This window comes from Paroedura picta, chromosome 3 (assembly GCF_049243985.1).
Source record: "Paroedura picta isolate Pp20150507F chromosome 3, Ppicta_v3.0, whole genome shotgun sequence".
Taxonomy (NCBI): domain Eukaryota; kingdom Metazoa; phylum Chordata; class Lepidosauria; order Squamata; family Gekkonidae; genus Paroedura; species Paroedura picta.
Window position 1 is genome coordinate 67,117,523 of NC_135371.1, and position 27,415 is coordinate 67,144,937.

The 27,415-nt window shown below is 46.4% G+C and overlaps 3 protein-coding genes across 18 annotated transcripts in view; 1 reads left to right on the top strand and 2 right to left on the bottom strand.

The window, feature by feature from the left end:
* Positions 1-301: 301 nt before the first annotated feature.
* PRELID1 (PRELI domain containing 1) lies at positions 302-3,690 on the bottom strand. Its single transcript, XM_077326255.1, has 5 exons — positions 3,390-3,690; positions 1,976-2,201; positions 1,755-1,868; positions 1,532-1,610; positions 302-652 (listed from the first exon to the last, which is right to left on the bottom strand). Exons 1-5 carry the CDS (start codon positions 3,479-3,481, stop codon positions 510-512), a joined length of 654 nt encoding a protein of 217 aa, XP_077182370.1. The 5' UTR covers positions 3,482-3,690; the 3' UTR covers positions 302-509.
* On the top strand, positions 3,648-16,369 carry RAB24 (RAB24, member RAS oncogene family). 4 transcript variants are annotated; one of them, XM_077326256.1, is made up of 9 exons: positions 3,648-3,859; positions 4,476-4,653; positions 6,332-6,400; positions 10,510-10,588; positions 12,337-12,404; positions 12,870-12,969; positions 13,610-13,660; positions 14,378-14,440; positions 15,392-16,369. In XM_077326256.1, the coding sequence occupies exons 2-9, from the start codon at positions 4,537-4,539 to the stop codon at positions 15,457-15,459; spliced, it is 615 nt and encodes a 204-aa protein (XP_077182371.1). In that variant the 5' UTR covers positions 3,648-3,859; positions 4,476-4,536; the 3' UTR covers positions 15,460-16,369. The 4 variants fall into 4 exon arrangements, with proteins under 4 accessions (XP_077182371.1, XP_077182372.1, XP_077182374.1 ...); XM_077326257.1 differs by having other exon boundaries at positions 15,395-16,369; XM_077326259.1 differs by having other exon boundaries at positions 13,610-13,656.
* An 8,421-nt stretch (positions 16,370-24,790) lies between these two features.
* The window catches only part of NSD1 (nuclear receptor binding SET domain protein 1), a 92,548-nt gene continuing 89,923 nt past the window's right edge, over positions 24,791-27,415 (bottom strand). For all 13 annotated transcript variants that reach the window (XM_077326243.1, XM_077326247.1, XM_077326244.1 and 10 more), the window contains exon 23: positions 24,791-26,871. In XM_077326243.1, the coding sequence (XP_077182358.1) occupies positions 25,034-26,871 (1,838 nt within the window). In that variant the 3' untranslated portion in view covers positions 24,791-25,033. The remainder of the gene's footprint in view (positions 26,872-27,415) is intronic.

Sequence of the window (27,415 nt, forward strand, 5' to 3'; positions counted from 1 at the left end):
AGGAAGTTAGTGATTCCCTACCGTACTGATTCCCTTCTCTTGGTACCCCATGCCCACATGTACTCAGCAGCATTTTAAGCAAATATTTATTTAATGATATGCACCCAAGCCATTGGAAGAACATCTAACAATTCCAAAGAACCCGAATAAGTTCTTGGAGCAGGCAGCCTCCTTTACTTACAGGCTGGTGCCACCCTGAACTGGCCTACACTACAGAGAGACAAGTCGGAAGCCCCAAGAAGGTAAATGTAAACAGGCTTATCCATTTAATCACAGTTTTGAAGATCAGTTCCTACCAGAATAAATTGGAAGTCTGTTCTTTTAATGATAATTACACCTTTAGAAAGATGATGATTGTCAGATTTGTATAGTTTCAATTAAAAAACATAAAATCTATGTCTGGTCAGCTTCACCTCCCAAGGGTTGTAAACCCATATTTCAGGTAAGCTTCCCGGTACTACCATAGTGCCTGATGGCACTCCAGTCCCCACTCTAGGTAAGCCGCTTTTTCATACATATTGTTGCTGCGGCTTTTTAGTAGCTGCCTTGCTCGCCAAGTCCTTTGCCTTCTCTGTAGCAGCCAAGGCAGTCTCCTTGGCTTTCTCTGTTGCTTCTTTTGCTGTTTCCACCAAAGTTTTAGATGGTGCTTCACCTGTAATTGGGAGGGGGGGGGGAGAGAATCAAGCAAGCCTTCAAGCACTGACAAAAAAGGTTTCTGTAGAATTGCTCTGCAAAATTGCTATGTTTAAATATCCTTGTATGGGGACTTAATGGCAGGGATTTCATGTCAGATGGTCATAAGACTGTTAACATATTGTAACATAACAGTTCCTTTAAACAAGGAACCTTATTTAGCCCCCACTCTCATGGGGGGAAAAGGTTCAGAAACCAATTAGACATTATGGAGCAATACTGAGAAATGCACTCTTAAGCAAATGCAAAAGAAAGACAGAATAGCCAGTGGGCATCCCCCCCTACAGTTCTATAGCCTCATTTTCTCCATAACACACAAGACTTTTACATGCTTCTTTGATATTAGTCATGGCTCCTCAAGTGCTCTATGTTCTCACTAGCTTTTTGCTTTGCAACAACTACAGGTTAGGAAACTAGCAGAATTTGGCAAAGTTTACCTAGAACGTGGGCAAAAACCTGAAGTAGTGCTTCCTTTTTTCCTTTTTTGACACTACTGCTGATTAAGATTTGCCAAGCGAAAACAAAAGCATTTCGTTTGTGATTTTTAACAGAAGGGGAAGTATACAATCAAGCTTCAGTATCAGTTCCTTGCTTTACATTAGCAGAATTAATCAAAGAAAACATTACTGTGCTATACATTTCTTAGAATAATTCTAGCAATATAGCAGGAGGCTGCCAATCCAGCACTTTAGCAGGGCATATTAATCTTTTTCTACATGCTACCAGTAGTTTGCAAGCAGATGACTGCATCTCCATGTGTGTCAGTGACAGTATCCTTGGCCCCTGCAACCCCCCCTTTTTTTTTCTTTCTTTACCAGTTGCCACTGCACACACTTACCTTGCATTTTGGCCAGAACATACTCAAATCCTTTGGTGCTCTTGGTCACGTTGCTTTTGAACCTTGCCAAGCCAAACTCCTGAAATAAGAAAACAAGAAGCATGAACAGTGACTATGAAAAAAATGTTCAGGGTTTCCTCTATGGCTATTTGTTTACACCACTTAATCCTGGGCACATGACCATTGTATACATGTGAAATATATACAGCTGTCACAGACCCACCTGGATTGCACGTGATACACCAAATAGGCTGGAGGATACCCATGCTTCCCGCTTGATTTCTGTCCAGCTACTGTTGTCTGGGTTCTCTTTGTAAACACAACGTTCTTCCACCACCTATATGGGAGATGGAAGACCAAAATGACAATCACTCTCAGCAATCAGTATTCACTCAAGAACTTTACAGCATAGCACCAGCCCCACACTTGACAACTACTGTGTACCATAAGACGTGCGTGGTTGATGTTCCAGGTGAATGTGGTCATAGTTCGGTTCTGTGGGTCCACAATGGAATCTTCGAGAATGTAGACAGAGTGGGCAACATTAGACGGAAAGAAGCGCTCTGCCCAGCGGGGCATCCTGTTGGTCTTGGTTAGGAGCCGCCTGGAAAGCAGCTTCTGGTCTTCTGTCACTTCTCGGTACAAGATATCTTCTGTCAGGACATGTTTACTGAGGAGAAGAGACAAAGGCATTTTAGGGGTGTGTGCGTGCGTGCTAAGCAGTCCTGAATGAGCTTAATTCAGCCAAAACCCAAATAGCAGAGAGAGCCACAGTCAGTGTGGAGGCAGAAAGCATAGATCAAGAAAGTGGTTTCTAGCTAAACAAGGGTTGTATCCACAGAATGAGACACCAATCCCCCCCCCCCCCCCCGCAAATGCAGTAGTGAAACTTGGGGCAAAACTATTCATAAGAAGGGAGGAGATGACTCATATAGTCAACTGTGGTGATTCTCAGGAGTTTCACTAAAGGTGATTCCTCTACCCACCTGTATTCTGCCTTTGGGACGCAAGTTCTAACTGGGGATCCAGAACTCCAACATTTCTAACACTGCATTCAACACCCACTGCTTTGATACAGCCACCAATTTCAGGAATCATATTTATCTTACTGTAGGAGTCTGTAGGAAGGAGCAAGCAAGATCCATCCTAGCATTCATTGCCTTAGAGCTGCCTCTCGTGCCTTTGAGTGATCTAGCCTTGCCAGCACACTGGAGCAGGAAGATTCTGCACCCCGTTCATTGCCAGAAGCTATTTTAGTGACCTTATGTACTTGGTCCTTTTCTTCATCAGGATGCAAAACTCTGTCAGAATCAGCAAGCCGGGATTTAAGCACCCCCCCCCCAATTTTAGCAGCATTTGGGCCTTTTTTTGTGCACACAAACTAGGGTATCACACACCTCATTTTAACCTTGGCTCTGGTATGAGCTGAACAGAACTCTGGCTTTATTTCAAGTTAATAGTGCAGCTAAAGAGCAGGCTTCAATTGTGCTGACAAAGCCGTAGGCGGCTCAGTTATGCTCAGTCCATGACTATAAGGTGAAGAAGTCCAGCTTGAGCAGAGGCCGCCCTGCCCGATTCACAGCACTGCTCCTCCGCAGCCTTGCGGAAATAAACCCAGCGGCTTAACTTAGCAATAAGCTCCAGTGAACAGAGTAGGGCTTAGTTTGGAGCAAACAAAGGGGGAGGGATCTGAAGCGCAGGAGGCCTAGTCGCCCTCTCCGCGCCTTGTCTTTCGTGGTCCTAAAAGCCCTTTCCCGGGTGCAAGGCCCTCGGGATGAACCGGGGTTTACCCCTGCGTCGACATGCTCAGGCTTGCTTTCCCCAAGCCCCAGGATCTCCCGCGGCGCCTCTGGCTCACCTGTACGGGTTGGGGTAGCGCAGCCAGAAGGCGGCGAAGACGTGGTCCCAGGGCCCCTTGAGGACGCCCAGGGTCAGGAGGTACTTCCCCATCAGCCCCGCCGTTGCCGAGCCCGCGGGCCACGGAGGAGAGAGGCGGGGCGCGTCCCCAGGAGCGGCCTAGGCGGCCCTCGCCCTTCTCCCGCCACACGGGCAGCCCGGAGGATCGCGAGGGCGGCGGCGGCGGCGGAAGGAGGCGCGCAGCAGCAGCCGCCGCCATGCGGGGACAGGGCGAGTCCACGACTTCCGACGGCAAAGCCCGGCTCTTCCGCAGGCGCCTCCCCGGCACGCGCTTCCGTCCCCGGCTGCAAGCGCCGCCCCCTGCCCCGGTGGAGCGCCGGCAAGCGGCCCGACGGCGACGGGGACAGGGACGGATCCGGCCAGGGCTTGCCCCCTCCAGCGCACTCCCGCCTTCCGCGCCATGAGGCCCAGGTGAGTGCCGCCCGGCGGGCCGGGGGGGGGGGGACGGGAGGGAGGCCAGGCGCCTTCCGGGGATCCACCTGCCTACGGGGGGGGGGGTGTCCGCGAGGCTGCCCGTGCCTGAGACCCTCCCCGCTGAGAGCGCGACGCCCTTGAGCCCACCCGGGCGGCGGAGTGGTGGGCACCGCAAGGGAGATCCCCGGCGGGACTGTGTGCCAGGGCGGTTGCCCTGCTTACCCTGGGGCAACTGAGCAAATTGGCCGTCCTATCGGAACAGAGGCTTTCCTGGACAAGCGCCCATTTCCCCAGATGCAGTTTGCGTTGCTCAAGGGGGAGATGAGTTTTCTGCCCGGGGAGCGGGGGGGGGGGGGGCGGCAGGGCGGCATTCATATGTTTGCTTGTTTGTTGTCCCCGCTTGCCAGATCCCACACTGTATCCAAAAACCTTCCTGAGTATTCTGATGGCCTGTGGGCACCCTTGATGGCCATTACAGGTGCCATGTCCATCTCAGCACAAGAGTGGGGGTGTTGTCATGCTGCTCCCTGTGGTACCCATACAGTTTGTTGGTTTCCTTTTCTTGCTGGTGAGCCTCTTCACCTGAGCTGCTCCTTCCTGTTGTCTGCTCCAGCTAAGAGGAGGGAGGTTGGAATCCCTCTAGAAGAGAACTCTTTTGCTGCAAGGGCAGGAGAATGAGTGGGCAGCGTGTGGATGCCAAAGTTGTGATGCTGGGCAAAGAATATGTGGGCAAGACCAGCTTGGTGGAAAGATATGTTCATAACCGCTTCCTTGTGGGGCCCTACCAGAATGTGAGTATCTCCCTTTAATGGCAGAGATGGGTTGAATTATATTCTATTCCAGTGTTCCCCAACCCCTGGGCCGTGGAACCCTTGGTACCGAGCCACGGGGGGGGGGGAGGGGAGGCGCTTGCGCCGGCACACCAGCGGGCAAACCTCCCCCCCCCCCCGCAGCGTGGCACAGGAACAATCAGCTGCTTTGGTGGCCAAATCGCTCAAGCCGGGGGGAGGTGCGGGTGCAGCCATGGCAGCTCTGCCCCTGCGTGTTTGTGCCCGCCGGCGAGTGCCACTCTCCCTCCCCCCCCCCCCCGGTCCCTGGGCCTCCCTCTCTCCCCCCTTCCCGGTCCCCGGCCTGAAAAGGGTTTGGGACCCCTATTCTGCTTCCATTCCTAAATACTTTTGGGGGGTGGGTCCCTTAAGCTTCTCCTTTTTTCTGATGTTAAACTGATATCTGGTGATAGATCTGTCAGTCCACAGATACTCTGAGCATTTCCACACCATTTAAATATAGTGTAACACTTACCTTATGAAGTCATTATATTCTGGCCCCTCCACATGACGTCACCAACATCCAGCATCTGGGCAGTGACCGGCCAGCTACATCCTCCATTTTAATGCACTAGTTGGGGAATCCAACATATTTAGTGCTACCTAATGGAAAGCAGCCAGCAGCCCACCAGCCAAAGAAAGGTATGGAGGCTCAAATGCATGAAAGGCGCCTGCCTCGTCCCACCCTTGCTCCCACCCCCTCTTCTGGGGGACGGGAATGTCATTTTTAAAATGCCCCTGCCACCGGCAGCAAGAGAACTCTGCGGAGTGTGTGTGTGCCCATGCGTGCATGCGAGGGGGGAGGCAGCTGCAGCAGAAGGGAGGTGTTTTTTTCCCCAAGTGAACTTACTGGTGCAATGAATAGGTGTTCAATGGTTCAGGCAAAGGCAAAAAAAAAAAAATTCCCCAAAATTGTAGCACAAAACATGCCTCTCTAAGCTCCCCCCCAATCAGGAACAAGATTTGTTTTAAAAAGAAGCAAGCATCATAATTCCATAAGCAGTGGCAATTAAGATGCACTATGCATCTATGATTAGATGCATCTATGATTAGATGCATAGGCGTTTCAACAGAGAACTACTTATTTTTAAAAAATTAGCAGGGATCGCAGTGGCCCTTCAAAGTATGAAGAAAGGGGATTGGCTTGATTGGCAAGCAGAAGAGGAGTTGCGTATAAATCACATTGCTCTCTTCCACCATTTCTAGCAGCACTTGTGGAGGGGAAGAAGTTCGAAATGGTGGCAGAGAAGAGCGAGACAGCAGGAAAGGTGAAGAGGGGCCAGGATTATGGTGCAATGCTATTTTTAGCCATGTGAGGAAATGCTCTCTGAATAGCAAAGGAAACAAACTATTTTGTCAGAAGAGTTTGAGAAAGCAGAGAAACTGTATATTTGCTCCCAATTTAAGATATAAATAAATTCCTAAACATTACTAATCCATAAAAAATAGTTACTGATTTTCTTCCTAACATGTACCCATGTTAGTCATTTATGACACACGGTTGACCTAAAACTCTATTTTTGTTATTTGCAAGAACTTCCCTGTTTTGCTTCCTGAAAGTGATGCTTGCTTATCCATGAGTGAATACAGGCCACGAAGGGGGGTCATGTAACTACTTTTATATTTAGTCTCTTTCTTTTAGACAATAGGTGCTGCATTTGTGGCCAAAGTCATGCCAGTGGGAGGACGGACGGTGACTTTAGGAATTTGGGTGAGTTGAGAGATTGATTTATTCAGTAGATTTTTATTGCTGCCTTCCTGGTCCCCAAGGTAGCTCACGGCAGGGATAGTCAACCTGTGGTCCTCCAGATGTGCATGGACTACAATTCCCATGAGCTCATGGGAATTGTAGTCCTTGCACATCTGGAGGACCACAGGTTGACTACCCCTGGCTTACAGTTCTAACGTAAGCACACCTAAAATGTTTAAAACCAGTAGAGAATCTATTAAAAAGAGGTGGTGCTATCAGCACAGAACTTTGTCCACTCAAACAAGCAAACAAAAAAGCCACCAGAGTCCTGCAGAAGGCCTGCGAAGACCTCTCAAGGAGGGAATTCCACAGCCAGCAGATGGCAGCTGAAAAGGCTGTCTCAAAAGTCCTCCCCAGCCTAAAGCAGGTTCCCAGAGGAAGGCATCCATCAGTTCAGTTAATATACAAAACGGTCCTTCTGGTCCTTTGGGCTCAAACCATTTAGTCAAGTGCAGCAGTTGGCATTAAACCCAGAAGCACAATGGAAGCAGTGTAATGGTAGAAGATTAGATGTTATACGTTCTGTTTGACAGAATCCAATAAAAAATAAGTGATATTTTGCATTAATTGAAGTTTCTGAACCATCTCCAAAGAAAACCCCATGTTGAACACATTGCAGTAGTCTATTCCAGATGTTACTAAGGTATGACTGTGGCAAGATTGTGACCGTATGTAGAAATAGCTATAAATGATGAACCACCTAAGCGGGGGGGGGGGGGGGGGAGTTCTAGAACCAAGATGGGTAGCCATGTTAGTTTGTCTGAAGAAGAGCAGTGACTCATGAAAACTCATACCCTGCGACAAATTTTGTTAGGCTTTGAGGTGGCACTGGGTTCTTGCTCTTTTCTGCTTCTAGCACCTTCTGCCTAGTAAGTCTGCCAAGAGCATTTGTGAACAGTATACCTATTCCTTCAGGCAGCCTGGAACCCCATCTATAGGAGATTGTCCACCTATTCATAAATCAGCCTAATTTCCAACTTGCAGCACTTCCATTGTCTCTTAAGTTTTCATTTATTCACCCAAATCCAATCCATCATATCTTCCAGACACTGGTGGGTTTATGGAGGCTAAGTAGGCAGAATTTGCGGGCTAAGGGACTGCCTAGCTGACTATATCCCCAAAGAGCACTTAGCTCAGCCAATACGAACCAGATGGTGATCCTTGGCCCTAGGGAAGTATGTCTGGACTCAACCAGGGATTGGGGCTTCTTGGTACTGGGCCCCTACCTGGTAAAATATATTTATTTTATTTTATTATATTTATATACCACCCTCCCTCATGGTTCAGGGTAGTTTACATAGAACTTGGGGAAATATAGGAATACGTACAGTATAATTCATAATAAGTACAGTATAGTGTCTAATAATGTCAAATGAAACAACAGTAACAGTGGTTGAATAGCATTCCAGTAACTGGTGGTAACTATGTTAACATGTAACAGTGATCCCATGGTTGGTCAGAATTCAGTTCATGGGGAGGGGGTTCTGGGGGGCTCAATAGACATTGTTAGTTTGATTGACCTCAACCAAAGGCCTGCAGGCTCCTCAAGAACTTCCTCAGTTTTGAAGGCCTGCAAACTGAAATTCTTCTGACAGGCTTTTGGTTGGAGAAAGGGATTGATGGGAAATGACACTGTGATTTGGGGCCCTCCCTAAAGCCAAACACCCTCTGAGTGGGAGAAGGGGAGGCAGAAATAAAGATCCCAGCCAAGGCAACTAGGGTGTAATTTTAACTGTTTTAACTGCTTTTACTATGTTTGTATTTACTTATAACTTGTGAACTGCCCGAAGTCAGTAACCCTGAAAAGGGCGGTATACAAATCTAAAAATAAATAAATGAAAGGAGGAGGTAATTTTTTGCCCCTTTCCCATCTGGCTGCAGACTCCCTCTTTATGCTGTTCCTGGAAGGAAGTTCCCTGTTCTCCAGGAGCAGTACTTCATAGGGCATTTTGGGCTGCAGAGGAGGGGGGAGGCAGGGAAGTCACATTCCATGGATAGAAATCCTGTCAGTGGAAATTTTCATCAGGACCCAACTATCTTTAAACCGCCCGCGGCGCCGCGGGCACCGTGGACTAAATAAAGCAGTAAGGGCTGGTGGGGAGGAGTTAGGGCAGGCTCTGTCCGGGATAAAAACTCAGTGGAGCGAATCAGGAGCCGCTTTGCGGCTCCTGATTCGCTCCTCCGAGTGTCAATCCTGGACCAAGGAGGCAATGGAGAGGCGCGCAAAGCGCGCCTCCCCATTGCCTCCTTGGCCGCCGTTCCCTCCGCCTCGATGTGGGGAAAGGAGCAGGGCTGCCGCGTCGAAGACACGGCGGCCCTACTCCTTTCCACCCGCACACCCGCCCAACTCTGTCTTCTCCCGGCTGCAGGAGCGGCCGTGCTGCGTCGCGGACCCCGCGAGGCCGCTCCAGCGCCTGGGAAAAGCCAGCCGCTAACTCGCCATCGGGGCCCGCCGCCTTCTCGTCGCCGCCGGGGCCCGCTGCCTTGGCCGCCACTCCCGTGATGAGCCATGTAGCCGTCTGCCTCAGGCCTGCCCGCAACCAGCGTCCCCGCAGCTCCCGGCCCATGAGGACACGACGCCGCCGGAGACAGGACACGACGCCCCCCCAATCCAGCGCCGGCCCCGCTTCAGCCTTCTGTCATCCGCTGGGGGGGAGCATTAAGGCTTCTGCGGCCCCACGGACCCAGTCCAGGCCTACGCAGAACCCTTTGGGAGTCGGGCCCGGGTCCTATGGCATCTAGCGCCCATTTTATTTTCAATTAAAATGGGGTTTAAATCTAGTATATATATAATCTGTACACAGCCCGTGGCGGTAGTGGGGAGGAGTTAGGGCGGGACCGGTCCGGGATAAAAACTCGGATAAAAACCGCGAAGCGGCTCCTGATTGGCCCCTCCAAGTGTCCATCCCGCCCGAAGCAGGCAATGGGGAGCCGCGCGAAGCGTGGCTCCCCATTGCCTGCTTCACCCGCACAGCCACAGGTGAGCGGGCGGCTGCGCTGCCTTCTCCCGGCCGCCAGAGTGGCCTCGCAGCGTCATAGACGCCGCGAGGCCGCTCCGGCGGCCGGGAGAAGGCTTGGGAGAGCCTCGGGGGGCGGGTGGGCCTGGCCGCCTTCTCTTGGCCGGCGGAGCGGCTTCCGCCGGCCGAGAGAAGGCTTGGAAGTGCCCCGGGCCGTGGGTGCGCCTGGCTGCGTCAAAGACGCGGCGGCCCTGCTCCTTTCCCGGCCCTGCTGCCGCGGCGCTGACGAGGCCCTTCCGCGACCTTCCCACCCCCACCACGACCACGCTGCTCTGCCGCCGGCCGTCCCCTTCCCAGCCCGCCCCCAAGCCCCAGCGCCCGACTTGCCGCTCCAGCGCCCGACTTGCCGCTCGCAAAATGCCAGGACAGCAGGATTGCGAGCGGCAGGACACCGACGATGCGGCCGCCAACCGAAACGCCGCTGTCAAGCGCCTCCGCCCCCAGCTCAGAGCCTGCCCCGGCGCCCTCGCTAGCACGCCATCGGACATGGCCGCCCTCCGCTGCGGCCTCCATCTTCCCACCGACGACGCCCGCCCACGAAGATGGCCGGCCGACGCCAGCCCCGCCCCCACCGCGCCCTCCGCAGCTGCGAGGTAAGACCCTCTCAAGCCCAGCCCCGCTGAAGCCTACCGGCATCGGGAGCCCAACATTCTTCTGCAGCCCCATCCACGCCCTCGCCTGCCTCTCACAGCCGCTCCAAGCCGTCCCCACCCACTCTGCAGACTTTCCCTCTCGCCGTGGGGGGGGGGGACTTCTAGCGCCCATTTTATTAATGGCATAAAATGGGCTTAAAATCTAGTAAGCTTATAATACAAGAAAACTTGTTACTTTGGTTGCACTGTGGAAAAGGGAGGGGCTGTTGCTTATTGTCAGAACTGTTTAGGGTTGGGACTATAGCAGCAATGTACGTTCAGAGTCCTCGCCAAAAGTTTCTTTTGCTCTGCAACAAGGGCAGTCTTTTATTTACTTCCTTTCTTCTTATTCTGTTGTTCTACATGGCATAGATGGGATGAATAGGTATGATGTTCTTATTTTCATATTGATGTTCTCTAGGATACAGCTGGCTCAGAAAGGTATGAGGCCATGAGCCGAATATACTATCGTGGAGCAAAAGCTGCCATTGTATGTTATGGTAAGTAATCCTTTGCATGTGGGTGCAGGTACATGTCCTGCTCTGGGCTGCCAATACCAGGAGAATGAGTACAAAACACTTCTCTCATGATGTAGCACATGAGTTGTTTCCTGATTTGTCCCTGATACCATCACTACCGGGGGCTACTGCCTTCTGGAGCCGAATAGTCACTTCCGAGATGTGTGTATGCTCTTGAAAATATGCATTGCCCAGCCTTGGCAATCAGTCAGCCATCCTCAGCACACAGCTTCTCATTCCCTATTCCCTGTGCTGCTGCCAGCCCCAGTTACTTCTTCCCTGTCCAGAAGTCCTGATTCAGGACCAGCGAAAGGGAGGCAAACTGTGCCTGTGCAGCTTCCTTCTTTAGTGGGGCTCTGCTAGATGGTGCTGTCCTGTGGCAGTGTAGTTGGTGCAAAGAGTGGTCTGCTCTCAGGCTGTCCTTGTGACAGCAGTGGAGTTGATTGATTGTTGCCTCATGCAGCAGAGCAGTTGCTAAATTAAGAGGCTAGAGTTGACCATGGATTTTCTGAGAGCCAGCATGGTGTAGTGCTTAAGATTGGCAGACTAATCTGGAGACCTGGTTTTGATTCCCCACTCTCCTCCACATGAAGCCTACTGGGTTACCTTGGGCCAGGCACAGTTCTCTCAGAACTCTCTCAGCCCCACTGACCACACAAAGCACCTGGTGTGAGAAGAAGAGTAGGCAGTTGTAAGTCACTTTGAGAGTCCTTCAGATACAGAAAAGCAGGATATAAAAGCCTATTTCTTTATTTATTATTAGGAAAAAGTTTTCATAATGTTTATTTGGCTCAACATTGAAAGTGCATGACTATGATATCATTAGAACCTGCATGGTGTAGTGGTTAAAGAGTGGTGGTCTCTAATCTGGCGAGCCAGGTTAGGTTCCTCACTCCTCCACATGTAGCCAGCTGGGTGACCCTGGGCCACTCACAGTTCTCTTACGGTTGTTCTTGCATAGCAGTTCTTAGAGCTCTCTCATCCCCACCTACCTCACATTGTGTTTGTTGTGGGGAGAGGAAGGGAAAGGTGTTTGTAAGCTGCTTTGAGACTCCTTCAGGTAGTGAAAAGCAGGGTATAAAAAAGCAGCTCTTAAGAAATTCCTGAACCAACTATTATCTCATCTCAGAAAAGCCTACATCAGGGGTAGTCAAACTGCGGCCCTCCAGATGTCCATGGACTACAATTCCCAGGAGCCCCCTGTCAGCGAATGCTGGCAGGGGGCTCCTGGGAATTGTAGTCCATGGACATCTGGAGGGCCACAGTTTGACTACCCCTGGCCTACATGGTAAGGCTGAAAGAGAACAGCTGGCCAAAGCCTGCCTTGTAAGCTTCATGACTGAGTGGGGATCCTAGCTGGACATTCAGACCACTGTGGCATCTGGCTGCCCTGCTGCAGTGCACTATGATTAGTGGAAGGAGGCAGTCACACCAAACCCTTCTAACGTCTGAGTCAAGGGAAACGGCTGTTCCCGTTAGCCCTGCCTATAACTCTTTTGGGTTAGGGAAATATATATAATTGCACATAGTGATCAAGCCACAAGAGTTCAGGGGCCGTGGCAATGTCTCTGTTATGAGGAATTACCGAGGAAGGAAGCATTGCTTTCCCAAACAATCCCCTAGCTACTCATTCAAGTCTCCGAATGTACTCTGCCTGTAGAGGGCTAAAGTGGAAGCTACTTTTTGGATTTTGGGTAGGATCTGTCCTTGACACCTCCCCACTTCCACAGATCTTACTGATAGCAGCAGTTTCCAGAGAGCAAAATTCTGGGTGAGCGAACTGCAGAACTTTGAGGAGGTGAGTAGATTTCCATTTCCAGATAGTAAAGGATATCGCTGAATTTCTGAGCAAAGAGCAGGGAAAGTTCATCTTGCAGAGGGTCAGAGGCTAGCATGCGAGACACTTAAGGTGGATCCCGATGTGATGCTGGTGGGTGTGGGAAGGTTGAATCTTAGAGGATGGCTGTATGCGAACACATAAGGCAGCTTCCATGGGACTTCCATCTAGGTTGGCCTGGTCTGAGGGCTGCTGACGACTACAGCATGACAGCATTGTGCTCTCCCTAATTATTTCCTGGCCTGTGTCACTTGTGTCTGGGATTGCATTTTGGACCTTACAGGGGAGTATTGCAAAGAGCGAATGGTTTCTTTGTGGGCACGTGCTTGTCCTGGCTGTGTGGGTTCTTGAGACCAGGTGAGGACATAATCTGCTGTCTCTGTTGAACTTGAATGGCAGTCCTTCCCTCTTTCTCTTCCTCCACAGAACTGCAGGATCTATTTGTGCGGCACCAAGAGTGATTTGTTAGATGACGACAGGAGAAAACGGGGGATTGACTTCCATGATGCACAGGACTATGCTGATGGTGTGTGTTTTCCTTCACTTGTTGCTGAGAGAGAAAGCACGTGAGTGCACCAAGGAGCTTTGTGTTACTAGTGTCTCTGGCAGCTCTCTGTAGAAACAAGTGTATGTTCTCCTGCTGGCTCTCATTCCTTTGTGAAGTGGAAGGGTCCAGAGCTGGGGTTAGGGAATTGGGAAAGATATCACTGCAAGTAGCTTTGCTGGAATGCTCTGATGAGGGCTTATATGTGGGGCAGGTGGCCAAGAAAAAAACAGTCCTAAGTCCTTAGGGAAAAGATGCTTATTATATCTGTTACAGGAAATTCAATCATTGCTGACAAAAGTGCCTTTATCTTCTGCAGTTTTGGTAGCTGATCACCTCTATCTGTTCCTTCCTCTTCCATCAGTAAAACTGATGGGAAAAGCAGGAAGGCTGGTTTTGTCCCCTTTCCGCTCTCCACTGCAGTCTTCTGACCTATGGGACTCTTAATCTGTGTGGGTTCCACAACCGTGGGAATACATTTTTCTGAATTTGGGAAGGACTGTTGGGGGAGGAGACAACAGGGAAGTTCTTTGACCGCCAGTGCCTTTCCACTGACCGACCAGTGTTGACAAAGGAGTGGACTTGGGGAAAATGCAATAAAACATTTTTCTTGTCATTTCAGAGATCAAAGCTGAGCTGTTTGAAACCTCCAGTAAGACGGGACAAAACGTAGGTGCGCATCTATTGCAGCATGCAGGATTAGAACAAAGTTTGAGTTGAGCGGCACCTTTAAGACCAACAAAGTTTCATTCTGAGTATAAGGTTTTATGTGCATACACACAGAAGCTTATACCCAGCATTAAACTTCGCTGGGCTCAAAACCTTTTTCTCTTGCTTCAGACCAATACAGCTACCCCCCTGAATCTATCAGAATGCAGGATTACATCTTTATGATGAGATCATGGCTGGCGTACTAGGAAAGCCTCTTCCCTGGGGGAATAATGTAGACTAAATTACTGCTGTGCCTTTACCTTAGATATTCTGCTAATTGTTTCCTCTGGTTTAACAACTCCTGACTGCTGGGAATGTGACAGCTTGCCTGTTGTGTAACTCCTGAAAAGGAAGGGTGATAAGAAGTAATGGCATACTGCAGCTTAATCCTAAACATGGTTGCTTACAAGGAAGTCCCGTTGAATTTGGTGAGACTCACTCCCGAGGCATCACACTTAGGACAGAAGGCTTACCACATTTTGCCTTACAACTGCAGTCTGTAACAGGTATGGGTAGTTAAGATTGTAAACCATGCCCATGAGATTGCTTGATTTGACTACATTAAGAATATACCAAGGAAGACACAGGGAGTTTATCTCTGGACGTTATTATCTTCTGACTTTACATGTTCCTACTGGAGACAGCTAGGGTAAGACATGATTTTGTATTTTTATTTTAGATGAGCTCTTCAAGAAGGTAGCTGAAGACTATGTGCAGTTTACTGCATTTCAAGAAATGACCGGTGAGCTGCCCTTTGTGCACCTATGTGCCCTCATGAAAATATTTCCTCTCTTCTTTGTACACAGTGGTGGTGGAAAGTGCCATTAAGTCATAGCCAATTTATGGTGACCTCAGATGAGTTTTCCAGGCAAGAGTCCTCCACAGTTGGCTTGGTGTTGTCTGTGTTTGCATAGCAATCTGGACTTCCCTTGGTGGTCTCCCATCCAAGTACTAACCTGGGCAGACCCTATTTAGCTTTAGAGATCTGATGAGATTGGACTAGCCTGGGCTACCCAGGTCAGGACTTTTTGTATGTGTTATTGTACAAATCTGTTCCCGAATTGGGTACACCTAACTTGTGGACCCATCTCCAAGTGAGACAAATAGTTGTGGGGTATTCTGAAAAATTTTCACATCTTACTGTATGTGGCATACAAAGTCCATCTTTTCCAAATGTTAAGTGATTGGTTGATAAATGCAGGATTGGGACTGGCAGAAGAGGAAATGTGTTGGTCTTTTCACTTCCTTTGTATATAGAATTGATCTGGATGGGGCCTGATTTAGTGCCTCAAAAAGTCACAAAAGTTGCTTTTTTAATGAAGTCATAATCCTCTAGCTCAGTGGTTCTCAACCTGGGGGTCGGGACCCCTTTGGGGGTTGAACAACCCTTTCACAGGGGTCACGGCAGGGTGAGCAGCTTGGCTGGGGGCGGGGGGCTACTGTTGCCGTTCCTCCTGAGGGCACCCGCCAATATATATACAATTTTATATACGATCATGAACGATGGATCTTCATGCCATTGGTCAGTTTTGACTTAATTTCTATGAAAGAACACGTGCATACTTTTATGGCTGGGGGTCATTACAATATGAGGAACTGGATTAAAGGGTTGTGGCATTAGGAAGGTTGAGAACCACTGCTCTAGCTGCTACTTATGCTACTTGCTTTATCATATTCTCTTCTCTGCTTTTAGAAGATAAAGGAGTAGATCTGAGCCAGAAGAATACTCCCACCTACTTCTATAGTTGCTGCCATCACTGAAATTCTCCTTCATTTGCCAAAAGCGGTGTTCCACTTCCTGGGTTTGCATTGCAGTTTATGCTTTACAGACAGTTCGCATCTTTTATTGGCTAGATGGAACATTTTGCCCATTGGCCATGCAGGCCTGGCTGGTGCCTCTTCAGGGAAAAGAAAGTGTAGCAGCAGCACCCAGGTTTTTTGTTGCATCCACTACAAGCCTTGTTGCCGAGAGTTTGGGATTGCCTTGTGCTCTCCTCCTTTCCAGAGACCAGCCAAATTACTGAAGCATGCCAGGAATTGTTTTTAACAACAGGCTTCCTTGCAGAAGACAGCCCATGCTGACATTGGTAGAGTCTGCCCTTCAGAAGGTGTTGCGTGATTCCTTTGCTTTATTAAAATTGGCTTCCAATCTAGTAAGTTATATAAATGTAAATAAAAATGCAGTGTGGTCTTGTGTTGCTGGACCTAGGACTGTTCCTAGACTAATAGGGGAAGCACATGGTGAAAATGGGATTGACCTTCACCTGCAAATGCAACTGGACTGGGAACATTCTGCATCAGTAGGAAAGATATACTTTACTGGGGCTATACAAGGAACTGAACTTCCAGCACATGGCAACTCTCTAAACCACAAGGGGGAAAACGTTGTTTCAAGGAAGAAACCAATATTGGATCTGAAAGGGCCTCCCAGAAGCTTGAGGTGAATTTTTGTGAGCTATAGCAGGCCCAGTTGGTTCAAAATTCTGAAAGTAGGTAGATATGTCATGGTTATTACTAATATGTAGACGAGAATGCAGTGCTCTCGGATTAACTGAACTGATGGTTCTCTGTAACATCAAAATATGAACACTTTTCCAGTAAGACACTTACGTTCCATGTCTTCAGCAATGTGCATGAACTGGATGACAATAAAATCAAAAGTTGGTCTCCATATGCCCTTCAGCCATTTTACTCGACCCAAAAGCCCCAATCAAAACAAGCACAAAATAATTAGAAAGAAACCTGATCCCTACTTGGTAAATTTGCATGTTCCCTCTAGGAATGTTATTGCTATTGGAATTTGGAAAGAGATTGTGGCCGCCAAAAGGACATTAATAGCATGGAACTAGAGAGCGGGAAACAGCCTAGGAAACGTGTGGAAGTCTGGCAGTTTTCATAGGCTGAACAGCAGCTGAGGTGCATCTGTGCTTCCTTGCTTCTTCCCCTTGTATCTTACAGCCTGATTGGCCTCGTTTTGAAAAGAAAGGCTGGGGCTCCTCTTTTCTCAGAAATGACAGGTGGACTTCACAGGGAACCAAAACTAGTTTTCCTCCATCCTGCCTCCAACTGACTGCTTAATGAGGCCTTATGGTCCAAGGGTATAATTCCCCAAGCGATCAAACAAGTGCAAGTTTGTTTTAGGAAACTATTTAAAATATCCTCTATACACTACTCTATAAACAGAAGTTGAAAAGCAGTATACGTGTTTGGTGGACCAAAATACTGGCAGGATGCTATGTTCATTTCTACACAAACTGCCACAGTCCTTACAGAGAGCAGTGAAGCTATTATTTCCTAGCTTCACTTCCTCTTGCATTAACAGTTACTTTGTACCTTTGAGTTGATAAGCTGCTCTTTAACAGGTGGCTTGATTAAAAATTACAAGGACTTCAATGTATTAAGGGCTACATACATCATGCAACCACCTCTTTCTTCTGGTGCAACCTTCCACTCTGTGCTTTCCCACAGCCTGTTGCATCATACATTTCAGGAATCATAGATGCTCCTTGTACTTCATTTCAATGTGCTGATAGTTTACAGAAGTCCCAGTGGAAAGCTTGCAGTTCATGTTCACGACTTGGGATATTACATTGTGCTGCAGTAAACATTTGCAAGCATACTCACTTGCTCACGCAAGATGATAGGGCTGCTGATCATCGCTGTAGCACAATAACACTGCAGTATTCAGTAATGTGTGGATTCAGTCCTAGTTAAAGACCATGGCATTAAAGCCCAGCAGTAACTTCGCCACCCCTCTGTTTAGAAAGTAGCAGATACAGGGCAGTGCTTCATTTTCTGTTCTGAACATTGTCAGCTATTTCTCCTTGGAAACGAATGTTGTTCCTGATAGGTAAGGACTGTATTGAGGCCACAGAGGTATTATAGGGAAAAAATAGGAATACTTGGTACTGGTAAAGGATGTATTCCCCAAATATATAAACCCAATGCTTGATATAGAAACAGTAAGTATGCACCTGTTCTGAGCTCTGCAACTTGGCCTGGTCAGGTTTCCCCAGAAGTAGCAGCCAAGAATCAGGCCTGGGGCTGTGAAGGCTTGGTTTGTATCTTGTAGACTGGTCAATTCAGCAAGTCTGTCTGTCCAGGAGTCAGTTTAAATAGGCTGAAATTTACCCCAGTGGCACAGCAGGAAGGTCCCTCTTGCTCTCCTATGCCACTGACCTACTCTCCCCCTTAGCACTCTGGATCAACTACTGAGCTGGGCAAAGAGGGTCATGACAGCAACAAATCCAGTCAGTGGTCCCTGAGCAGCCAAGCTTTTGTGTAGCAACCATTAGTTCCAGGAACATGAACACAATAATACAGTGGTAGAAAGTGTCATCAAGTCATAGCCAACTAGCAGTGACCCCATAGGGTTTTTAGGGCAAAAGGAGTGGTCTCCCATTAAATACTGGCCAGGGCTGACCATGTTTAATTTCCAAGAACTGATGAGATTGGACTAGCCTGGGCCATCCAGGTCAGGGCAACAATAGTATAACAACAACAGGATAAAGCTTAAACGCTACTTATCAAAGGAATCACTGTTTGGCAAGGGAACCTATCACAGAACTAAAGATTTCAGGGTCCCCTGTGTACATAGTGTAGATATACCCATGCTCTGGTGAAGTATCAGTCTTAAACTGCGAGGTAGGGACCTAATTTTGAGAGTAAAAGAGAGATGGTGTAGGAGGCATTACCTCTCTATGCCAATTTGTTTCCTGATACCACTTTCTTCCAAGCAAGTTCTGACACTAGACCTGAACCCCACTGGCAGAGAAGTACCATGGAGAATGTAGGAGGCTGGGGTGAGGTACCCTGAAGGTTCACTTTCTTTGTCCCACACTGTTGTTCTTAGCATGAGACCCTTTCCCCGCTGCTTCAATTATGATGGGAAAAACAAAAATGGCTAACACTGTGATGTGTATTTTGAACCTAAGCTTGCATTTATAAAGTCTTCCACTGTATAGCTTGGTGTAGTGGTTAGGAGTGTGGACTTCTAATCTGGCAAGCCGGGTTTGATTCTGCGCTCCCTCCACATGCAGCCAGCTGGGTGACCTTGGGTTTGCCACAGCACTGATAATATCAGGGCTCTCTCAGCCTCACCCACCTCACAGGGTGTCTGTTGTAGGGAGAGGAAAGGGAAGGTGACTGTAAGACGTTTTGAGACTCCATCAGGTAAAGTGGCATATAAGAACCAATTCTTCTTCTCACCTTCTCCTCCTCCTCCTTCTATATAGCTTGATCAGACTACCAGAGTAACACAGCCAAGAAGTGAGGTGTGAGATTCCAAATTATCATCATATTTCTTGGTGGATATGGTTTTGTTAAATTTAATAAGTTTGCTTCAAACTAGGAAGGCCCCAAATCTTTCCAACAGTCATTAGATTTGTGGTTAGAATTCAGTTGTAGGTTTTCTTTATTGAGATCCTGAGGCTTTAGTGAAACTAGTTTTCAGAAATAGCTGTTAAGGAAATGAGTATAAGCCTGAAGTTCTGGTTGGAACTAATGTTATTCCAAACTGTTTATGAAAATATCAGAGTCTGGACTTGCCTTGAGGCAAAGAAAGTGAAATAGAACTCCCACCCCATTCCCTGCCCATTACTGATAGGTAACAGTGAATTCATAGTCCATGCTTTTTTGGCACCATCTGCTTCAGAATTTGCTCAATGAGATGACATACAACCATCAAGAGTAAAGTTAAACTTTACTTTACAGTAATTGCTTTCTTTTATATACAAAGAATTACAGTACATATTCCGGGAACACCTGGGTAGGGCTACCTTTTCCATTATAGTAAGGTTCACATACAGTCCAACTGGCTATAAGGAGACCAAAATGAAAGTAATGATCCAATACTCTTCTTAATACAGACATTATAAACACTTCCCTGGCCAACTCTTTAATCCTCTTGTAGATTACACAGGTGAGAATTAGGTAGTTTTGTATACATGCATTAAGCTTGGCAGTCACTAACACCAGCATATGCTCTGTTGGCTTCCCTCTCATTATCCCTGCAGAAACAAAGATTACTCTGGAGAGTCACTGCAGAACAGGAGTTCAGTCTTCCTTTTGCAACAATCTTGCTCAGCCACAACTCCCACTGAGGCTTTTCCCAGACTCAGCAACAAGCATGCTTTAGAAAGATGAAGCAACATAGAATTGCTTGGAAAAACCATCTTCCTCCACTCATTCATGTTAGCATTGCTTATTGCTCATTTCCCAGCCCAGCCTCTTTGTTTTCTTTCATTTTATTTTGTTACTTAAAAGAGTAGGGAGAACCTACTAATTTTAACCCTTTTCCAATCTAACTGTCTCAGGGACCATCTCTCGATTTACAGCAGATGTCATTTTTGGATCAAGCGATATCAGGGATGCATGAAACCTTTTCTCTCCTTGCTCGACCTGTTGAATGGTACTCACCATATGGAGAATACAAAGGATGGACAGTTTTGTTAAATAAACAAAGCTTTAAAAGAATGTTTGCCTATATGTGTGCATGGGTGAGCAAAAACACACACACACACACACACACAAAGAATTACTGCACCAATAGTGAACATTGGGACAGTGGGAGGTAGGTGTCGTATATACACTGATCCTGCTTTCCTGAAAATTATAACAATTTGGGAACTTAGAAATTAAAAGAAAAAAATGTGGTCATTATTATTTTTCTATTTCATCACTTTTTTTTTCTATTTCATCACTGCAAAATCTCACATGTACAACTGGTTAGTGACAAACTTGTGGTATTATTTAGGCCTGAAAGAAGCTATACAAATTTTTTTTTTGGGGGGGGGAGCCTTTATCTGTTTCAGCACAACAACAAAAGCATGTGCAGGACATTTAAATGCATATTCCAAATGTCCACTTTCTACAGGAAAGTCAGTTCTTCCACTACAAATTGTATATCCTAATAATACACTATAACATGCTTAGCATTCACAGAATAACAAAGCCAGCAATGCTTTCCAGATTAGCAAAGGCCACCACAGTTGCTTTTAGCACTTTTGGGTGGGATCTCCAGAACTCTCAATATAAAAGCTGAACCATATTTTCCCATGTCTAGATTGCCTGACTTTTGTTAACATGCATTAAGGCCACAGCAGAGCACTAAACTTAAGTCAATGTGAAAACAATTTAGTTTCATTTTGTGGAGCTGCCCCTCTCTCCCAGCAGTGATACAAATACTCCAAGTCCAAAATAAATAACTATGGATTTTCTAATCAGAGTGTTGCTTCCCCCCAAATAACACAAACCTCAAGAAGCGGCTAAAGAACTTATGCCTTTCAGAGGAATCTGCAGTTATGTTGAGTGATAGGCATGCATGTTTCTCTGTCCAAAGGCAGTATGCAGCAGCATCTTGTAGCCCTGCGCTGGAATTGTGGTTTCTAGTATAGATCTACTGTAGTAAAGACAGTGCTTAAAAGACATTGGGCAACATTTCCACATTCTCAGGCCAATAATAACCTAAGTCTGGAAAGACCAGTTTACTTCCCTTTCAAGCCAACTTTATACAGATTCTGGCTTGTTCTGTTTCTCACAGGTACAGTAATTAACATACTTGTAATATTACTTTTCACATGAAATGCTTTGAATTACTGCTACATGTTTTTTAAACGGGGAGGGGTATAACTCCATTATAAACAATTGTTCCCATCAACCAAGGCCTTAAATACAACCACTTGGCTGTATTCTGTCTATTATGCAATTCTGGGAACATGCTGTGCAAGTGTACAGCAAGTATACAGTATCCTGAATATCTCAAGTTCCATCTTTTTCTTTATAAAAGTTATAGTCCTTAAAGAAGCAAAAAAGGTAGGAAATTAAGTGGGTGAGTCTGGATAATCCAGTGGTTTGTTGCTCCTCATCTAGACTAAGGTATGAAATAAACATCTACAATTATGCTTATTTGAAAGATCCACATAACTCTGAACCAAACAATCTGACCTATCTTGAGAGGCTGGGAAATGTGTAAAGCTCTTTTTCATTAAACCTCAGCAGTGGAGGACCCAGTTTCCTGCATGGAATATGAAACCAAGGTGGAAGACTGACAGCTCAAATATCAGATGCTTGTTACTGTGGTCTAGCAAAGTACTGAACAAGCAACAGCCGAACAGCTGGCAGCCCAACTTGTGGCAATGGCAGGATATTCAGACTAGGGAATGGGCAAATGACAGGGACATGTTCCATGTCATCCCAAGCACAATGATCTATGGAAATAGATAATCCCATCACTCTTTTACCATGTCTTTTTGGACAGTCCTTCACATTCAAGGTTTCTCAGAATGCTACAGTCCTCCGTCTGCTTGGTTGGTGTCTGTCTTGATAGACTGGTCTGCCCTACATGAGTGAGCAATTCTTCCCATTCCAGAGAGGAAGTATTTACTTCTGCCTTGCATGCAGGGAGTTGGTGCCAATTCTAGTTTCTGTAGAAATGCTTAGGCTTGTGATTTCTTCATTTTGTTTAACCAGACACTGTACTTGGAAAGGCGCTCTCTGTAGTGGATAAAGAAGTACTATAGACATACATGTGCACATTTTCCCATGTACATTTCAATGACAGTTTCTATTCTAGATGCATAATTTGGCAGCTTCTTGTTTCCAAGAAACATACTAATCAGGGAAGGAGTAAGTTGTAAAACAGAATCTGTACAGAGAAGCTCTCAAGCAAGTAGGGAAGGATGAAGGGAGATGTCCAGAAATCAGACTGAAATGTCATGTTAAAAAACCCAACCTAATTTAAATGACAATCTCAAGCCACAAATTCAATATGTGCTGCTGCTGTATGGACCACCTTTGCTAGTTATCACACCACTTGTTCCCTGGAACTTGCATTTAAAAGTATTCATTCAACAAGAAATTGGTTCTGTTTAAAGATTCAGAATAGCCTCCACCAAAAATATTCACAGTTTATTTTTTTTCCCCCATGAAGCAAATAGCTAGTCAAAACACAGGACATTGCAAGAACAGAGTTGGACAAAGCAGTGCATGTAATTTCTTGTTACAGGAACAGCTGGCTCAGGAGAGGGGAGGGGCTGGCACAAAGGAAGCCCTAAACACACAATCTACATGACAGTCCAGCTCATGGGAAGGCCTAGATATGTAAAATTTTAGAGTTTTTTTTCCACACAAGAGAAATATTAAATATGCTGAGCCTCATGATTCAGTTGGCTTGCTAAGTCTAAGAAGGTGATCTTTTCATTGCTTAAGAAAAGATTTAGTAAAATGCCCTTGGCTTCTTGTTTCTGTCTTATCCATTCTGAAGAGCTGTCCTGTTTTCCTCTGTACGGGAGTCATACGGAAACAGGCATTTCCTCAGTTTCAGCTATGAGCTGTGCATGGCCTGCAGTTCTTTATGGAGAACTAGCTTGAAGCACTAAGATTCCATATAACGCTTTGCAAAGTTAGCAGTTAGAGGAGATGAAATGATTCAGAGGAGAGGTTCAGATGCACAATAGCAGAGGGAATGTTTTCCATTGCCCAGCAGATACCATCACCATGGAAAGCATAAACTGTAATACTGGCAGATGCCTATTGGATCTGAATTACTCAGCTTTATCTGTTCACACATAAGAGGATCTGGGTTAAGCTACAATTAGGACTTCTATTCTGAGGAAAAAGTTGAAAAACTAAGGAGGTCAAATAGGATGGGGCCAAGTTTGCGATCTGAACCTGGAGCATGACAGATGGTGGGACTCCAACTGCTCAGCAAGGAGAGTGACAATGGCTATGAAGGAATAGAGATGTTTTTTGGTTAGGACTGAGCTGAAATCAATATGGGAAGTACCTGCATGATGGGCTGGTCTGCTCTCCTATATCCAAGAACAGCAGAAATGGTCATATTCAGCCCTAAGTAATAATTTCTCTGATTCCCCAGGTATAATTCTACAGTAACACATGATCAATTCTATAAAAGGCCGCTCTTCTATCTTCAGTGAACATAGCTGTCTGGTTGGGTAGCACAAATGTCCCCAAGCAGATTTACACAGACTACCAGCCTAGCAATTCACCAGGCGTAAAAGGCTGCCTTGACTGGAAAATTAGGAGAACAAAATAGAGATCTCAGCCAAATGCTGGAGCCCTTGTGTTCCAGTGTGAGAACTATAGTCTTCGGAGGTTCTCTGTTTCTGACATGCAGAGACTCTTCAGTGTAGCCCAGCTAATTCAAGTCTTCTTTCAGTCTTTTTGGTAACATGTGAGATGCATTAAGTCAAAGACTAATTGGGATAAGAGTTTTTAAAAATTCCCATATTGGTCATGTTTTTTCTCAAATAGGCAATCAGTTCTGTCTAATCTTCTGAATTAAGTTATACTTTAGCAATATGGCAAAGCTGCCAGGACTATAGCATACAATGCAAGCAGAACTCTTAAGTACATGTTTGCAGTGGAGAAGGGCAAGATTATTCTTTTCATTTGTCCACATTGACAAACAGTTGCTGATGCAAAGAGAATGGACTGAGAGAAAAATCTTACAGAATAGCAATGACACACTGCAAAATCCAGAAGAGGAACATACTAATTTCTGCAGCATACTTTTGCTGCAGCCCTCAGTGGTCAACCTTCTGGAGAAGTGGTACCTCTGACTGCACTGCACTTAAAGGGTTAACTCCCAAGAATAAGAATGCTGACTGATGACATATTTGAATTTCTTTTATTTCTGCTTCCATTTGTAGGATCAGTCAGTCATGGTGTAACACACTAGCATGCCTGGCAGACCCAGGCTTCTCAAGTAATGTCAAGTAACATCAAGACTTCCCCCCCCCCACAAAAAAAAGCACCTGTACTTTGACAAATTTTGCACTTGGCAGCATATTTTCAAGCAAGCACCCCTAAAACAGAACTGGGAGGAAAGAGAATTAGAGAAAGTATAGTCCCTTCTCTTTACCTGACCTACAACTGGGGTTATCCCTTAATTGTTTTGGAAATTTGAGGAATCTGTATGGAATTGCTGACTTGCAACTAGATGGAAATAAATTACTCCTTTGGAATTACGAATATTTAGGAAACATACCTTCAGTGCAGGCCTGTCACTCAGACATGCAAGACTAATAATTTGATAATTTCAATAGCATTAGAAATTTTATCCACAGTGGAATCCATTATTTTAGCTTTATTGTTTGCAAATAAAGAAGGAACAGACCATCTACATTCTTGCTCCTTGGCTAGACATCATTCAGATTTAGGTAAGTGTACCGGTATCTTAATTGGGTCAGTGAGATGTGCTGAAGGTTAAGGGTCTGGAGAAGTAATCAAAAAAACAAAACCAAAATACCCTTCCCTATACAATTAAAAGACAGCAACCTAATAACGGTGACCCGTCTGGTCTCATAAACTGGCTTCACTTAGGTTTAGACTCAGTAGGTTCATGGCCAGGAGAATCCTGGTTCAGTACTAGCACCGAATTTTGTTCAGACAAAGGCAAAATGTCCTGCCCCACAGGTGTTTGTGCTTTCCCAGACAACCAAGATATCTGCTCCAATGTCTGAATGTTTCTGGTCAGCCAGGAAGTTTGCCCAGAAGGAAGTGGAGTGTCTTTTGCAGGCCAAGGAGGCTGTCCAAATGTACACAACCTTTCTGTTGACCAAAATGTTTGCTCCGTGGGAGTTGCAGAAGCCACTTCTTGGCTTGGACAAAGACTGGGCTCTGGGGCCTGCAGTTTCTCAGCTGTCCAAAGTGATTGTTCTGTAGATGACAGTCCCTTTGCACCGAGCCAAGAGGTCTGTTCATGTATTTGTATGGGGCAGGTTGTTTGCCCCAGGTATGCTGAAAGTTTCCCTGTAGGCCTACAGGATTGCTCATCAGATACAGATGTCCGTTCTTTTGGTTGAGGATTCTGCTCCATGCTCCCAGAGCCTCTTTCTTTTGGTTGAGCATTCTGGTCAACAGGCCTCAGTGCTTTCTCTGACAATAAAGGCCGTGGATTTTGTGGGGTGGGAAGCCTATCTGACAGCTGAGATCTCAACCCTATGGTAGTAGAAGGCTTGTCTGATGGCACAGACCGAGTATCCACTGGGGTAGAAAACCTGTTCGGTGTCTGAATCCATGATCCTAGAGGCTTTTCTGATGGTTTAGATCTCAGTGCTATAGGAGTGATTGGCCTGACCACTGGCTGAGATCTCAGGCTCACAGGAGTGACAGACTTGCCCGATGGCTTAGGCAGAGGGCCAACAGAAATGGCCCCTTCCAGTGCCTGAGATTTCAGAGATTCAGGCTCTGAAAGCTTGTCTGACCCCTGGAGCTTTGGTGTCTCTATGGCAGATGGCTTCTTTAACATCTGGGTCCCAGCGGTGTCTGCAGAAGGTGACCTATCTAACTCTAGTCTCTCTGAAGCAGGAATTTTGTTTGATGTCTCAGATCCCAATGCCTCTACAGCAGGTTTCTTGTCCTGAGGTCCTGATGCCTCTGTGGTGGGCTGCTTGTTGGAAGGCTGTAATTCATGAACTATGGTGGAGGATAGCTTTTCTGAGGATTGCAGCTTCTGGGATAGAGTGGAGGCTAGTTTTTCAGATGGCTGCAGCCTCAGGGCCACAGCAGAGGGAGATATTTCTGAGGGATGTAGCCTAAGAGCCACGGCTGAGAGTGGCTTGTCAGATGACTGCAACCTTAGGGCAAGAGCGGAGGATAATTTGTCTGAGGGCTTTAACCTCAGAGCCAGGGTAGAGGGCAATTTGTCTGAAGGTTTTAAACTCAGGGCGAGGGTGGAGGATAGTTTGTCTGATGGTTGTAGCCTCAGTGCCACTGTGGAAGGTGATTTATCTGAGGGCTGTAGTTTCAGTGCAACCGAGGAAGGTGGCTTTTCTGAGGACTTTAATCTCAGAGCCAATGAAGAGGAAGGTGGTTTATCTGAGGGCTGCAGCCTCAGAGCCACAGTCAGAGGTAGCTTCTCTGATGGCTGAGATTTTGGGTCAATAGCAGGAGGCTGCTGGTCTGATGACTCAGTGTTTTTGCAGCCAGCTGCTGATTCTGCGGAAGGTGCATACTCACGAATCTCTCCTGGCTCTAGAGGGTTAGGACCACAAGGATCATGTTCTGTACATGACAGGCGTCCATCCAACTTGGAGATGAAGAGCATGCCTTCTCGATGTTGTTTGCAGAAGGATTTGGGGCACATCTCACAGAAAGAAGCTGCTTCTTTGTTACATACATCACACTGATGCCAAGGACACTCCCACTTCCCTGCAGTATGGGAAGAATAGGCACAACAGAATGGGGGATGGGTCACTTATTAGCGGGCCAAGTCACTGAAGTCTAGAAGTGAAAATGCTCTGCCTTATGGAGGCTGCGTAGGGAATATTAGCCAACAGTCCAGTTTACTAGTATCCTATCCTATTGCCAATAAAAAAAATTACACAGTATTTTATACAAAAGGCCAGAAATGTAATTTGGCATTTACTTCAGTTTTATTCAGTTTCAAACACCATGCTTCAGCTTAGCTTCAAGGTAATCACCCACCCAATTAATTTTTAACTCTGTAATTTTCAAATATATTTATTTTTGTCTGCCATTAATACTGTCCTGTATGAAGACCAAAGTTAGAAAAGGAATGAACTTGACATGTAATAACTATCATCCTGTAAAACATGGCCCTATTTTTCATCCTTTTTCTTTCTGACAATTCAGTCTGTGAAAAAAGGGAATATATTCAAAGCAATTTTCCTTCATAAATAATGAGCACAAAATATCAAGAAAATACAAAAGAAGTCAAAGTGGGGCATAGCTG

Bases quoted from the DNA above. Each gene is read 5' to 3' on its own strand.
- RAB24 (XM_077326256.1), top strand. From the start codon at position 4,537: ATGAGTGGGCAGCGTGTGGATGCCAAAGTTGTGATGCTGGGCAAAGAA. The intron at 6,401-10,509 runs GTGAGTTGAGAG...GATGTTCTCTAG, and splicing joins CGGTGACTTTAGGAATTTGG to GATACAGCTGGCTCAGAAAG. The intron at 12,970-13,609 runs GTGTGTGTTTTC...TTGTCATTTCAG, and splicing joins TGCACAGGACTATGCTGATG to AGATCAAAGCTGAGCTGTTT.
- PRELID1 (XM_077326255.1), bottom strand. From the start codon at position 3,481: ATGGGGAAGTACCTCCTGACCCTGGGCGTCCTCAAGGGGCCCTGGGAC. The intron at 1,611-1,754 runs GTGGGTCTGTGA...TTCTTATTTCAG, and splicing joins GTGTATCACGTGCAATCCAG to GAGTTTGGCTTGGCAAGGTT. The intron at 653-1,531 runs GTAAGTGTGTGC...TCCCAATTACAG, and splicing joins TGTTCTGGCCAAAATGCAAG to GTGAAGCACCATCTAAAACT.